This window comes from Phallusia mammillata, chromosome 3 (genome assembly GCF_965637545.1).
Source record: "Phallusia mammillata chromosome 3, kaPhaMamm4.hap1.1, whole genome shotgun sequence".
NCBI classification, from domain to species: domain Eukaryota; kingdom Metazoa; phylum Chordata; class Ascidiacea; order Phlebobranchia; family Ascidiidae; genus Phallusia; species Phallusia mammillata.
The window spans coordinates 22,409,801-22,423,832 of record NC_137254.1 but is presented as its reverse complement, the minus strand read 5'-3'; the positions used below and the strand labels follow the sequence as shown (position 1 = coordinate 22,423,832).

At 37.4% G+C, this 14,032-nt stretch overlaps 1 protein-coding gene across 4 annotated transcripts in view; it reads right to left on the bottom strand.

The window, feature by feature from the left end:
* Positions 1-13,811, bottom strand: part of LOC145220531 (uncharacterized) — a 64,787-nt gene extending 50,976 nt beyond the window's left edge. For 3 of the 4 annotated variants that reach the window (XM_080087742.1, XM_080087744.1, XM_080087745.1), the window contains exons 1-28: positions 13,668-13,811; positions 13,372-13,497; positions 12,017-12,118; positions 11,077-11,190; positions 10,272-10,388; positions 9,850-9,957; positions 9,317-9,424; positions 8,752-8,856; positions 8,601-8,684; positions 8,394-8,528; positions 7,912-8,013; positions 7,447-7,566; positions 6,955-7,062; positions 6,712-6,819; positions 6,388-6,547; positions 5,985-6,148; positions 5,113-5,217; positions 4,661-4,780; positions 4,486-4,593; positions 3,827-3,934; positions 3,300-3,459; positions 2,734-2,897; positions 2,368-2,472; positions 2,089-2,208; positions 1,281-1,388; positions 1,102-1,209; positions 522-681; positions 54-217 (exon numbers count right to left, since the gene is read on the bottom strand). In XM_080087742.1, the coding sequence (XP_079943868.1) occupies positions 54-217; positions 522-681; positions 1,102-1,209; positions 1,281-1,388; positions 2,089-2,208; positions 2,368-2,472; positions 2,734-2,897; positions 3,300-3,459; positions 3,827-3,934; positions 4,486-4,593; positions 4,661-4,780; positions 5,113-5,217; positions 5,985-6,148; positions 6,388-6,547; positions 6,712-6,819; positions 6,955-7,062; positions 7,447-7,566; positions 7,912-8,013; positions 8,394-8,528; positions 8,601-8,684; positions 8,752-8,856; positions 9,317-9,424; positions 9,850-9,957; positions 10,272-10,388; positions 11,077-11,190; positions 12,017-12,118; positions 13,372-13,404 (3,198 nt within the window). In that variant the 5' untranslated portion in view covers positions 13,405-13,497; positions 13,668-13,811. The remainder of the gene's footprint in view (positions 1-53; positions 218-521; positions 682-1,101; positions 1,210-1,280; positions 1,389-2,088; positions 2,209-2,367; positions 2,473-2,733; positions 2,898-3,299; positions 3,460-3,826; positions 3,935-4,485; positions 4,594-4,660; positions 4,781-5,112; positions 5,218-5,984; positions 6,149-6,387; positions 6,548-6,711; positions 6,820-6,954; positions 7,063-7,446; positions 7,567-7,911; positions 8,014-8,393; positions 8,529-8,600; positions 8,685-8,751; positions 8,857-9,316; positions 9,425-9,849; positions 9,958-10,271; positions 10,389-11,076; positions 11,191-12,016; positions 12,119-13,371; positions 13,498-13,667) is intronic. The other variant, XM_080087743.1, reaches the window with a different exon arrangement.
* Between the last annotated feature and the right edge of the window lie 221 nt (positions 13,812-14,032).

The following is a 14,032-nucleotide window of genomic DNA, read 5'->3' as shown; positions in this document are numbered from 1 at the left end:
ATTGTAGTTTTGCCCATTTCTAACCAACAGTAAGTGTTACAAAAGAGTTTTACCGGGCTGACAAACTTGTGAACATCGCGGTGATGTTTCACTTCGGGGTAAGCGTTTGCTGGGTCGCTTCTTCCCTTGCCAACCATCTGCTGTTTGTAGTCGGCAGTGTAAGGTTGGTCAGAAGACAGCTTCTGTGCTGACACCGCGTGGGTGATTTCTTGGATATCTGCAAATCGAAATCATTTGTCTATACGGCTATACCAGTACAAAATCAAGAAGTTTGGTCACGTCTTTTAAAAAAAAAATTTTTTTCTACGCTTTTTTTTCACATAACACACAAAAACACACACAACAGAATTACTTTCAAAAAACAGTTCGTTATAATTTCGCATTACGTAATCTTTGATAACCGTTAGAAGAGCAAGCATTTCGTATTTAGTTTACAACTGTCCCACTTTTTTTCATTTACCGCCCGCTAAACAAGCTTTTGTTTCAACAAACAAAATGTTTTCAGAGGGTCTTGGGTTTACCTGAACCGACATTAACATTTTTGCGCATTGCCTTCGATTGTTCTGTGTAAAGTTTGTTGCTTTGCACAGGACGAAGTTCTTTGGACAAAGTCATCTCGTGCGTCTCGGCAACATTTGAACCTTTTCCCTTGTTCTTTTCGTACTCCTCCTTATACTTGACCTAGATCAATTTAAACGAACCAAAATGCTGTTATTGTAGATCTTGGATTGAACCGCAATGATTAATAGTCTTTGAATAAAACTTTAGAATTCAAACTTGCAAATACAAAAACCTGTTAACATTTAGAAAAAGATAAAACAACATGAGGTAATTAAAAACTAAAATTCGCCTATTGTTATTAAAACGCTGCTAATAAACAAGCGACACGTCAGAAGAGTAAACCTTACTTCTATTTATTCACATGTTTTCATTAGATTAGACCGTTTTTGATCAGAGACTTCACAAACCCGATTTGGCAGTTGGATTTTAAAAAAAAACATACAAAAAAACCAGTGCGTGAGAAATGAGGAAGTTTTGGAGAAAAAAAACCCTTGCAAGTTAAAAAATAAAGTTTTGACAAAACATTATAATGGGACTTACATCAGACGAGGTTGATTCATTTTTCTTCATATCCTTGTAATGTTCGGTGTCGGTCGGTCGAAATTGGTTGTTCGCTTTACTACTTTCGAAGTCTTTTTTGTACGAAACCTATCCGGAAAAGTTTCGTGTTGTACAAACTTTATTGCATCACCCATAGTAACCACTTCAAAATTACTTACATCACTTTGAACTTTCTTGACGTCAGCGTTTGATTCGTATCCGGGTGTAATATGAGCAGGAAAGTAAATCATTTGTTTGTCATAATCCCAGTCCTCAGTATATAGCGTCTGTACATAACACAATAACGGTGGATTAAAACGCAAAACCTAGCAGCATAATAAAAATTGAAAGCGATTTCTTTACGTACAAAATACTCGAAATGCGTATGTCTGGGGCGTATTTCGACTTGTTTAGACAAGGGGTATAGGCAACCTTTTTTGCACTGCGGACCGCTTTAGAAGGTGAAATTTTATCGCGGACCGGTCTTCAAAAAAAACTACAAATATTTAGAGATAAAAACGTTAAATTAGTTTATCAACCCCGGGATACATGGGCAAAATGTTTTGTAGCATTTAACCTGAAAATTATACGGCCCGGTAACCAACTCGTCGCGGACCGGTACCGGGCCGCGGACCGGCGGTTGCCGACCACTGGTTTAGACAACCTTCAGTGGGTATTTTTGTTTAATTAAGCGAAAAGGTTAAAACAAACACAAAATAGACGTTTGAATTATTAACAACCATTTTTCAATTGAACAACATTCAGTACAAGAACGGTAGCCCGGTGCTTCAAAATTAGTCAATCAGTTGTTATTTATTCCGGTATTTATTAGTCTTTGAGTAAAACATATATACACCTTTTTGAAATAGACAGTGCATTTATTTAAATTTGTTTGATTCACCACTTTACCGTTACTGTCTGTGTTAATGCAAATGCAATGATAATGGGTAGGTAACAGTATAAAAGATATGCAAACTGTTCACTAACGTTTGATGCCAATTCAGCTGCCTTAATCCCGTGTTGAACGATGGGATGTTCGGAGCTGTCCATAGTTTGGAAACCTCTGTAGTTGGCAATCACTTCATTCCTTTGCTTCTGGTATTCAAGCTGTAAACAAGATACACTTTTTGATCAAACAAATGTTTGTTTCAAAAACTGCAACGTTAAAGAAACTCAACAACAACTCAGAAATAAACTTTAAGTTAATAAAAAATTGTGTACAGTACGTTAGTTGCGTAAAATTTTAACTTGTTTATGTTAACTTACGTCACTAGCATTTTTCGCTGCCTCCTTGGCTCGAATAAACTCAGGAGCATCAACTGGCAGTTGATGGCGAGCCATGTTTTTTGCAGCTTCCTTCTGATAGTCAGCCTTGTGAAAAGAAGATGTATTAATGCTGCATAACAGTCTTCTTTGTGACTTGAGGTTAAAGTATTTTACGTTTTCTTTTTACTTTACTTGATTTACGAAAGACCTCGTGCTTTATTAGGTAAAAAAGTGATTTTATCTTTCTCCTTTTCTTTAAACTTTTTTTTAAAGTTTTTGTTATGGACGACTTTTCAAACAGGTCTTGAGCGTGTACATAATATGATAAACTATACACATTATGTCATAACTTATAACACAACTTACGTTGCTAGCAAGGTTAGACGCCTTTCTATGAAGATCATGCTCTGGGTAAGCCACTGCTGGATCTGTGGGTCCTTTACCGACCATCTTCTGCTTATATTCCTTGCGGTAAGGACCAGGTGAAGCAAGTTGTTGAGATGAAACAGCAAGAGCGATCTCCTGGCCATCTAATTACATACAGATTAAGCCAGGTGAACATTTCAATCGAAACGGTTTTAGGGTCGAAATTTTATCTCACCTTTACAAAAAAAGAACTAAACAAAACTATATTTTGCCCTCGCTGTTAAGTATTCTTACGCCTGTGTTCGAATACCATTGCAAGTACTAGGGATAGGCCAAAACTGCAAATTTCATATTTTGGTTGAATACTCAGCATTACATGTTAATGCTCGGTTCATTGTGACGTCACATAAATTCCAAATACAACCCTAGTTTTTTAGCTTTCCAAGATCCCTAACGTCACCGGTTTCGTATGTTAGCAGGCCATGAACATGTAATTTTAATGCTCGGATCAGTTTGTGCAACTGCTTGGCCGAACTACGAGCATCAAAAACACCGACGATGGTTACCCTTGTTAACGTTGACGTTCTTATGCATCTCCTTCGACTGTTCCGTATACAACTTCTTGCTTTGCACGGGTCGCAATTCTTTCGACAGCACCATCTCGTGCGTCTCCAAAATACTTGATCCCTTGCCCTTGTTTTTCTCGTATTCCTCCTTGTACTTAACCTGGAGACGAAAAAGGGGGTTACATGTGAATCGATAAAAAACGACAGGAAATTCATTATTTGATCTAAAGTTATAATTAATAAATGAAGACAAAATATATTGCTACAATTTTGACAGAGTCACTGATTGATGTTGCAGATATTTAAGCATTTTACGATAGATAAGTTATAGTGATATACTGTTTCTGACCAAAAAACAAAAACTAACTCGTTTCACATGTAATGATTTAGGTATATTTAAACGTACATTCAAATTTTGTCATCAGGCATTATGGAATTTATCCCAAACATGCTGCTATAAGCTAAAATAGATGTCGCAACGTATAGAAAAGTTTTGCTAATAATTAATTCCACAAATAAAGTCTTACATCAGATGCAACATTGTCCATTTGCTTCATCTCTTTGTAGCGCTCTGTGTCCGTTGGTTTAAACTCATTGCGTGCTTTGGTTTTCTCGAATGCTTTCTTGTAGCTGACCTGGAAAAAAACAGTCAATTTTATCAGTAGGTGATTAGAATTTAAACACTTAAAGCACCCCAGACTTACTGGCGGTCATTCAAACATTTCCACATGGCAAAGTATAATCTAGAAAATTCTCGCCTGCGGTGGTATTCGAACCCACGACAGCAGGATAGCTGGGGCTGGCGCTCTATCAACTAAATAAACCCGGCTTGATCGAATAATGTACTACATTTATCTCAACTTTCAGCCAAGTCTGGTTTTAATATGTTCAAATGGCGTTTTTTTTTAGATTTTAAAGCTCCAAGGCAGTAATCCTTGACTTGTATTTGTAAAAAAGAACACCTTTTCTGTAAAATGTTGATGTATTGAGTTCGCGGGCTCCCAATTAAAATTTAACTGCAGCTGTTTTGACTAGGTCACTAAAAATGATTACAAAACTCCCCTTCAAACCATCCAACACAATAGACTCTCATTGGTTCAGCAAATACCAGATTGGTAACAACCTCGCTCTAAAACAACACGCCTGTCCTATAACCATCAGGCAATAGACAAATACAGTTACTTACGTCACTCTGAACTTTTTTGACGTCAGCACTGGACTCGTAGCCAGGGGTGATGTGAGCAGGGAAATAGATCATTTGTTTGTCGTACTCCCAATCCTCTTTGTACGCTTTCTGCAACGATTTATTTTCAAATGAGTATAACGAGTTAAAGATGGGGAGATAAATAACTAAAACGTACCTCAGAAGCAAGTTGGGCAGCTTGGGCAGCGCGCTGTACAACTGGGTGATCTTGTGTGTCCAAAGTCTGATAACCACGATATTGATCCACTGTCTCCTGTTTCTGCTTCTTGTATTCGATCTAAAATATACGACAAAAACTGTGTAAAAACAGTAAATTGTATGGGTTTTGATTACATTAATTACCGTTTACTTTAGCTCGGTTTATTCGAGTAAAACCTACAATTTATACTTCACACTTTAACTTGCAAATTAAAGCACATATATATAGAACGAAGTTCAACATCAACAGTATAATAAACCATTAAAAAATTTCTGACTTGTTTACTTCCTTATTCAAATAGAATCTACTATTGTCTATTATATAATAAATTTCACAGAACAAAAGTTGGAGCTGATTTAATTTGTGTAATATTAAATGGAAAATGCAGTGCGACACATATTTTAACTTACATCACTGGCTTGTAGAGCAACCTGCTTAGCACGGACAAACTCAGGAGCATCTACAGGAAGCTGGTGTCGGTGAAGCAACTTTTCTGAATCCTTGGTGTACTCGGGCTACAAAAGAACAGGAATAAAAATTTAACCTCAAAACTAATTTGATCGCAGAGGAAATGGAAATGAGTCAAGTTCAACCTCCCGAACTTCTTGTTTTAAGCCTTAGTGATCAAGATATTATATGCAAATGATTTTTACATAGCAAGTTATTCCTTCACGTTTTGTGTACAATAAAATAAAACTATTGCATGTAGATGACAATATCAAGTATAACACCAATGGGTAACTACTATAGAGCAGGGGTCCGCAAATAGTGGGTCGCGACCCAAATTTGGGTCGCGAGACCTTCTAGTCTGGGTCGCGAAATATTTTAAATTTCCCATGAATATAAGTATCGCATCTACGGCATTAATGAACTTCGGCTTTTCCAACCTTTTAATTAGCTTTTACATTGTTACATATGACTATGTAACTGTTACATACAGTCTATGTAACAATGTAATAAATTAAGCGCATCTGTGCAAGCATGCGGTTCTCATTTAGTTGTTTAGTATTTTCCACAAACTTACATGCTAACTAAATGCTTGGGTCGCGAGAATTTAGAGCAATTTTTTTAGGGTCGCGTCAAAAAGTATTTGCGGACCCCTGCTATAGAGTATAGTTATTCAAACATAAACCCATTATCGAAAGCGTGCTTGTGCACAAACCTGCGAAAAAAGGCCAAAAAAGACACAAATCAGAAAATTTAAAACAAGTGCGTTTTGCTGGTGTGGATAGGTAAGTATTCAGTGTAAAAATGTTCCAAAGTTTCATGAGCATAACGCTACCTTGCTGGTAAGCTGAGTCATTTTCTTGTGCAGGGTATGTTCTGGGTAGGCTGATGTAGGGTCAGCTGGTGGTTTACCGACCATGTTCTGTTTATAGTCCATCTTATATTGGTTGGTTGACGCCTGTTTCTGGGTGTCAACTGCGTGTGCTATTTCCTGAATATCTGGAAAGAAAGTACGATTTTAAACACAGAATGATCCGTTTTAAAAAGTTACGTATCAAAGTTTCTACTGTCGATTGCTGTCTAAAGACCAAAGCAAAATCAGAAACAAACGTTGACCAAATCTTGAATAGACTGTTGAAACGTACACACTAGAATTTGGATCAAACTTCCTTACATTACACATTTGAATAAAACACTTAGATAGGTTTTTGTGGAATGATTAACAATGCTTTTATTACCTGGTCCGACATTGACATTCTTATGTGCCTCCTTGGATTTCTCTGAATAAGCTTGTTTGCTTAGAACAGGATACAGTTCTTTGGATCGAGCCATCTCTTCAGTTTCAGGAATCTGCATGGCAGTTCCCTGATTCTTTCGAAAACCTTCCTTGTATTTGACCTGAAATAGAATCAAATATTTTCAATCAGAAATGTCCCAAACAGATGTGGCTAACATGGTATACAATATTGGTTGTGGAAAAATTGTTCATACTTGAAGAGTCGATCAAAGTAAAAACAAGACACATATGATAAAACTAAATACAGTTCGACTTAAAGTATTACATCAGAGGTGGCGCTGTGTGTTGCTTTCATTTCTTCATATCTCTGAGTGCCAGTGACGTCGAAAGTATTTTTGGCCTTGTTTTGCTCATGATCCTTCTTATACTGGGCCTAAAAGAAAATAAACTTAATTCTTACTAAACTGAATTTATATCAGACTGCTAACAAAGGACGAATTTACATTTGAAGACTAAACATTTAAAAAAAAATTTGAAGACTAAATATTTACAAAAATATGATACTTACGTCACTTTGCACTTTCTTGACTTCAGCGCTAGATTCGTAACCAGGGGTAATATGAGCAGGAAAATATATCATCTGTTTATCATAATCCCAATCTTCAGTGTAGTTTTTCTGCAAAACAGTCCGAAGAATACTATTTCCTAATTTCTGTCCATTGCAACAGCTTTTTTCGTGACTTTGAACTATTAGCAAGCAAAACGCGTTTACTGTTTAAATGTTTATTATTTGCCTAAATCAGTGGTTCTCAGTTTATGGTGCGCCTACCAGTAGAAGTGCGCATGAGCTTTTCAGGTGGTCAGGAATTGCAACTCAACTGACCCAACTGTTCAGCCTTTTATGGCGATACTCTTGTCTTCGACATTGGTTTAGAATTGCTAACCCTGATGGTTTCAGACCTATCTCTTGATACGTCCATTCAAATAGAGTTTAAGTGGTACGCAGCGATAGAACAAAAACCACTGGTCTAAAGAGACCAATTAAAAGAGTTTTACTTACGTGAGATTGTAGCTGACTGGCCTTTTCAGCATTCTGTACAACAGGATGGTGACTTGGGTCCAGCTTTTGATAACCCTGGAAGTTAGCGATGGTATGAGCCTTCTGCTTCTTGTACAGGATCTAAAAAAAGAAAAATTAGACGCTATATGGTATTAAGCAAAGACTTGATTATTAGCTGTCGTTTGATTGACTAATTGGCAGTGGTTTTAGGACCCTTAATCGACATTTAGAAAGAGAAGAGAGATTGAATGTCGTGTATTACTTTTAAATCCCACACGTTTCGTAGCTGTGATTGCACCAATTGATAAAGCTGTATGTGGTACTAAAGAGACCTAGCCTTGTCGCAATTAACGGTAAGGTAGTTTTGTTCATTACAACACCTGACAATTTCTTTGCGACAACTACCAATTACGCCAGGTGCTCTAACCTGCGCTGAAGAGTTACTTTGTTGATTTGAAAACTTACGTCGCTTTTTTCGGCAGCGCTCTTCGCTCTGATGAAATCGGGAGCATCAAGAGGCATCGTATAATGACTCTTTGCTTTGTCAGCATCCTTTCTATATTCCACCTGCAATAACAATCAGCAGTGTTTGAGAGTTTTAGGGGTAAAGTTGAGTATACTTTTAACGTTACCCTGGCCACGCACTATTTGCGAAGTTTACATACAAACGTCAAATCAGAAACAAATACACAGACACATTTCTATCAATAGAAACTATTGCGTAGCTTAACTGACAAACATCCAAACGCCTTGACAGAACTATGGTCATCAGTAGTGAAATTTGACTATAGTTTTGTGGAAACCTTTGAGTCATAAGATGGCTATGCTACTCTGATAAAATTTTTGTTATTAGGTAAGGTGCTTTTTAGATCCACACATAGCTTACACAAATTTGGGCGAATTCCGCTCTAACAATCAAAAAAAGAAAACGAAATAGGTTACAATACCTTGCTGGCAAATCCAGCGGCCTTGCGGGCTTGTTGTAACTCCGGGTAGTTAATGATGTTGGCTGGGCCCGATTTTCCAATGCATTCTTTTTTGTAGTCGGCTTTGTACCATTTGTCAGAAGTCATTTTGGCAGTCTACGAAAAAAAACACGACTGGTTGTTTGTAGCCAATGCTGTAGCAAACAGACGCCAAAAATGTCGTTTTACCTCAATTGCTTGTGCAATAAGTGGAACTGGAACCACAAGGTGATAATGTTCCCACAGTTTTCGGGCGTAAGCGGTGTAGGAGTTCTAAAGAGCATGGAAATTGAGTTTAAAAGCATGAATCACAACCTAAGCAAGTATGAGGTGTACAAACCCAACTTCTGATGTTTCGAAGTGATCGGTCAAGCAACATTTGCGAAGTGACCGCCACTGGAGTGTATTTCGCCTTATGCTTTTCATAATCTGCCTTGTATTCATTCTGTTATGAAATAACAAATATGTTCATAATCACATTGGAACAGTGATAACGATCGAAAAACGGTTTCATATTAAAGACCAGGGGTGTGCAACCTGCGGCCCGCGGGTCAAATGCGGCCTTTCAATAAACGTTATGCGGTCCGCAGAGACGGTTGGATTTCAAATGTACTGGCAAACGAGTCCAACTATCATATATTTTTGAGGAGATTAATGCGCCCGGTGCTATTTTTTATGCGACCAAAAAAGTAAAATCACCTTGTGTTATACACAGGTACGGCCCGCGATCTAATTTTGCCAATTGCATTTGGCCCCACAGTAACAAGTTGCACACCCCTGTTATAGACGATAACAAACAAAACACATACGTTAAATGTAGGTAGGGTAAGTGGAAAAAGCTGTTGGTAGGTTGAGTACCTTTGGTTATCAACTTCAATTTTTGTCAAGAAATATGTTTAACTTACACTGCTAATATACTTGAGATTGTCCTGAATGCATTTGTACAGGTCGGTCTTGGTCGGGTCAAAGTGAACATTTTCCAATGTGCTTTCCAAACCTTCCTTGTACGCGTTCTGTTTTTTTTAAAGAAAGAATCAGATCAGACTATCCAGTTTATACAATTTAAAATAAAACACTTGTTTGGCTCATAAAACACTTGTAGATATTACGTTTCTTCTTAATTCAAACTTGTTGTCTTGGACTTGTCCATGTATGTTTCAGTTTGACAACACAGGTCGTCGATTTGTCTGTTTACTATCATTGTTAAGTATACTTTAATTGTACTGTTCCTGTATGTTTTCCGTTTATTTTTATTGTGTCTATTTAAACAAGTTACGCAATAATTGCAATAAGCTTAAGACAGAAATAGGCTATTGCTGCCAGGCATAATATATAACCAAGTATTGCTCATCCAGCAGTTTAATGGTTAAGCTTGAGACAGCTTTCGTGGGGACAGACAGATTTCTAGCTGGCTGCATTGAAAAAAACTACAACTTACGTCGCTTGCGTTTCGTTGCGCAGAAACCAGAGTATCGTAACCCGGTGTTAAGGTTGCAGGAAAACACACAATGCCTTTATCGTACTCCCAATCCTCCTTGTAACGACTCTGCAAAGTAAGCACAAAAATCACGATTAAAAAGATACGAATATGAAGTACACACCAATAAAGTCATGAAAATACAATTTCAATTTCTCAAATATGTTCGCTTGAAAACCAAAAGCAGGCCACGAATTTTCTTTGCCTTTATCCCGTGGGATAGACAAAATATGCAGTCAGTGGGTTGTATATTAAGCGTTAACTTTCAACGTGCCTTTGCCGTTTATCGTGTCTTTAAAGTCATTTTAAAACTTAGGGACACTATACACGGACTTTGTTTGTGACTTTTGTGTTTGCACAGTTGGGAAAATCTGTTCACTTACGTCGGACAGTTCAGCAGCTTTCAAACTTCGTTGAACGTCCAAATAATCAGATGCTCGGAGTCGTTGAAAGCCTGTAAATCTCTCTTTAACGTCTTCCAAACCTTTTCGGTACTCGTTCTGTATAAAAGTATAAGTCAATAGAATGCCCTTAACACGACAAAAACTGACGTAAGAAATATGTTTCTTTGTAAACAAGTAGGAGTGTAATGATTATTGCTTATAACACATGCTTTATTGAACTCTTTCGACATACTGTTATTTTACATTGTCGGCTAATGAAAAGGCATTTTGAAACAGCTTTGTAAAATTCGCATTACAATATGTAATTATTTTTGCTCAGCTACGACAGTTTCTATAAGATCTTACCTGAATCTGGATGCAGGTTAAAACCAAGATGCATGAACCAAGATGAATAGCAACACAATGGAAAAGATGAAAGCAAGCACAAAGAAAAATGCGATAAAACGCAATAAAAACGAAACAAATAATCAAACAAATCAGCGCAAGCAACAAAATTTTAGCCAAACAAGTAAACCATCCCTTCAGCTTATAAAGTAAAGAATAGATGATGGTTACTGTCGATCCTAACGCATATAAAGCACAAAGGGTTAAAAAACATGTTTAAAAACAAAGAAAATTGATTGTGCAATAAACTGAAAAATGATAAAACCAAACCTTCAATCCAGCATGCAAAAGTCACACAAACAAGGCGGATAAAATAGCGAGGCTTGAGATATAGGAAAACACGTTCCAAGTAAACCAATTTTTGGGCACAAACGATGCAAGCTTTCATGTAAAAACCAACCTTGCTGGTATTTTTTGAAACGCGTTTTGCGTTTTCCACCTCCGGCAGAAGAGGCAAACAAGCATCAAGGTTATATTTGCCTTTAATGTCTTTCATAGCACGTTGATAGTCAACCTTTGATGGTAGAAAAAAAGAAAGAAATGGAAATAGCAAATGAAAGAGATATCGAAAATAAGAAAGAAACGTTACCGGAAACGGGACAGCGAAAGCATGAAATTTTTTGAAAAGATGTGATTTTAGTGTAAGGAAAGAATAAGAAAAAGAGGTTTGGCTGGAAGAGAACAGGAGAAAGGGAGAGGTCAGTGACGACATTTACCTACTTACGTCACTTAGTTCCTTTTGTTTTCTATACCGATCATATTGGGGGGTGTCGGCCACTTGAGTGTAACCCAAGCCTTTCGCTTTTTCAAAACTCTCATGGTATTTTATCTACAATGTTCACAATTGTTTAGATACTGGTACGCATCTTGGTGCGAGGTCAAGATCCAACTCTACGTACCAGACTTTGTATGCCTGTGTTTTGTTTCACCCTCTGTGCATTCAAAGACACGCCAGCTGCCTTAAAGCTCTTACCCTTTACTTCTTCGTTGTACTGTTTCTTGTATTTGTGCTATTTGTCAGCAAACATAGGTTTATAAGCGGAAATTACCAATTGACTTTACAATTTTTACCACATTTGGGGCTTTGCTTAAGACTCCAGCCCCATATTTTGTTAAAACACATTTTTGTGAACTGATAAGTTACTATTCGGCAAAAAGTGACACCTCCCCTAAAGGTTCTCAGGTTACAGAATACTGCGGTTTGATAAGCGTTTTTATTTTATTTTTTGCTTAGGCACTAATTTATTAACAAAAAGGCCTGTTTTGTGTAGTGAAAAATTCCGGGCTTAATGATTAAGCTTAAACGTAAGGAAAAACTAACTGGAATAATGTTTATATACCTGGCTTTGAACTTGCGACATTTTCAAGGCATGCATCATCTGCGGTGTCATATAAGCGGTTGGTTTTCCCTTCCACTTGTCCTGCGACATGTCGTCGACAACCTGTAAAAGAACATGTTGAGTGATATGATACCTTTAATATTCAAAATTGTGTAACTGTACTTGTAATAAATGGTAATGCAATTCATGCATGGTCCTTAGCACGAAAATACAAGCCATATGTTGTGCGTTATCAAGTTACATTCCTTCTGTTGGTTTTATTCACTAGACGATAACAGTAAATATCGAAACTTCATATGTTTTAAACGTAAATATTGGCTTGCATTTTTCGCTGTGCTATAACAAACCATTAAATCCAAACACTTTAATGATGAAAGATTGACGATTTTATGTGTTCGTGTGTGGATATATGCCGATGTTTATGACTGCAGCCAAACTTTTTGATTTTTTTTCACGAGGTTCGAACCCAAGACATTCCCGGGGACGAATCGCGATCAAGCTTTTTTATGTCTGGATGAATATGGGTCAGGCGCGCCGGGTCATTCGGACAAGTCAAGCAACTTGCAGTAACCTGGTTCGTCATAACCTTTTTACGCAATACGTGACGAAAGATTGTCAACGGCGCCAAGCGAAATGACAATCAGACATGAAACGACCGCGACTGTGACAGGGCGATGACGTTTGACAAGCATCTGGTTGATGACGTCGTAACCTGATAGGTGACGTCATCGCCTAGACTCTGATCATCTTCCAAGAAGTATGTCTCATAGCCACCGTTGTCAACATAGGAATTGTATTGGTCAATATCATTGCTTTCGGTTTCTTGTGGTGGTAAATCACCATCAACTTGGTGTGTTTCCCATTTTGTGTGAGGTGTCTGTTCTGGAGCGGTTTTTGTCGAAATAACCTCCAATTTTGATGCTGACGGAATTTTCGCTAAAACTTTTTTCTTAGCGTGTTGGGCACTCTGCTCATCCGATTGGCCTTTCTTCTTTTTCACAAGATATTTTTTCTTCTTCCCATGCTTTTCTTTTTTGGGCTTGGAATCGAGTTTTGCCTTCGCAAATGATTTTTCCACACAATTACATAATTTTAGCTGGATAATAGCCTAGCTTGTGCCTTGTCGCCAAAATGTGTTTTTTGTCAAGTTGGGCGGTGTAACTTTTTTTTGTCACACATTTTTCAATTAATATCTAAAATACCCCAAACTTTACATTGGTTATGTTTGGTTTACTAGACCGAAAAACGTTGCAAAGTAACAAAAAGTAGTAACAACCAAGTAACATAAAAGAGAAAACACGTTTTGGTTAAAGTGAAAATAAGTTCGCCAACACACGAAGCGGTGCGAGTATTACCTGCTGCTGCAGTTGCTCGTCATCAGATGCCATCCTGATGTTGCTATGCAACCGATAAGCAAGAAAACACGACTCAAAAGACAGAAAGATGAAGAATAGCCGTTGATAGTGGTTAACAATAGAAATCTTAATTAAAGAAGAAAGCAAAAAGATAAGAAAGCCAAAAGTGACCATTGTTTAGGCAGTTCATGATTAGTTAAGCTTCTTGGCATCACGATTTGACAAAGAAACTCCATAAATAAACTTATTCAAGGAAATATTTTAATGCACAAACATGAAATTGTCACCCAACTTACCTATTTTAATGTTGTATTAAAATTTACTAAATCCAAAATAGAAGGCTTGGTGAGATGTAAACTTCACTGATATCCAAAACAATTAACAGTTCTTACGATTATTCCCAACTTTTACCAGTTAGAGTCCTAAGACAAAACGTACATTTTACTCTACAGACTGCAACAAGGGTTGACATACGAAGGTCTTGTAACCACACGTATTGCGTCTGGGTTTAAGTCTGTCGGCTGTTGCTGTCAATCCCAGCGGTATGACGTTTTTGATTGCTACGTCATGTTGTCACAGCAATCGTATCCAACCCGTAACACTGAATCGTTATCAAACAAGGTATACAAAACATAGCGAAACGGAATGCGGAAAACATTAC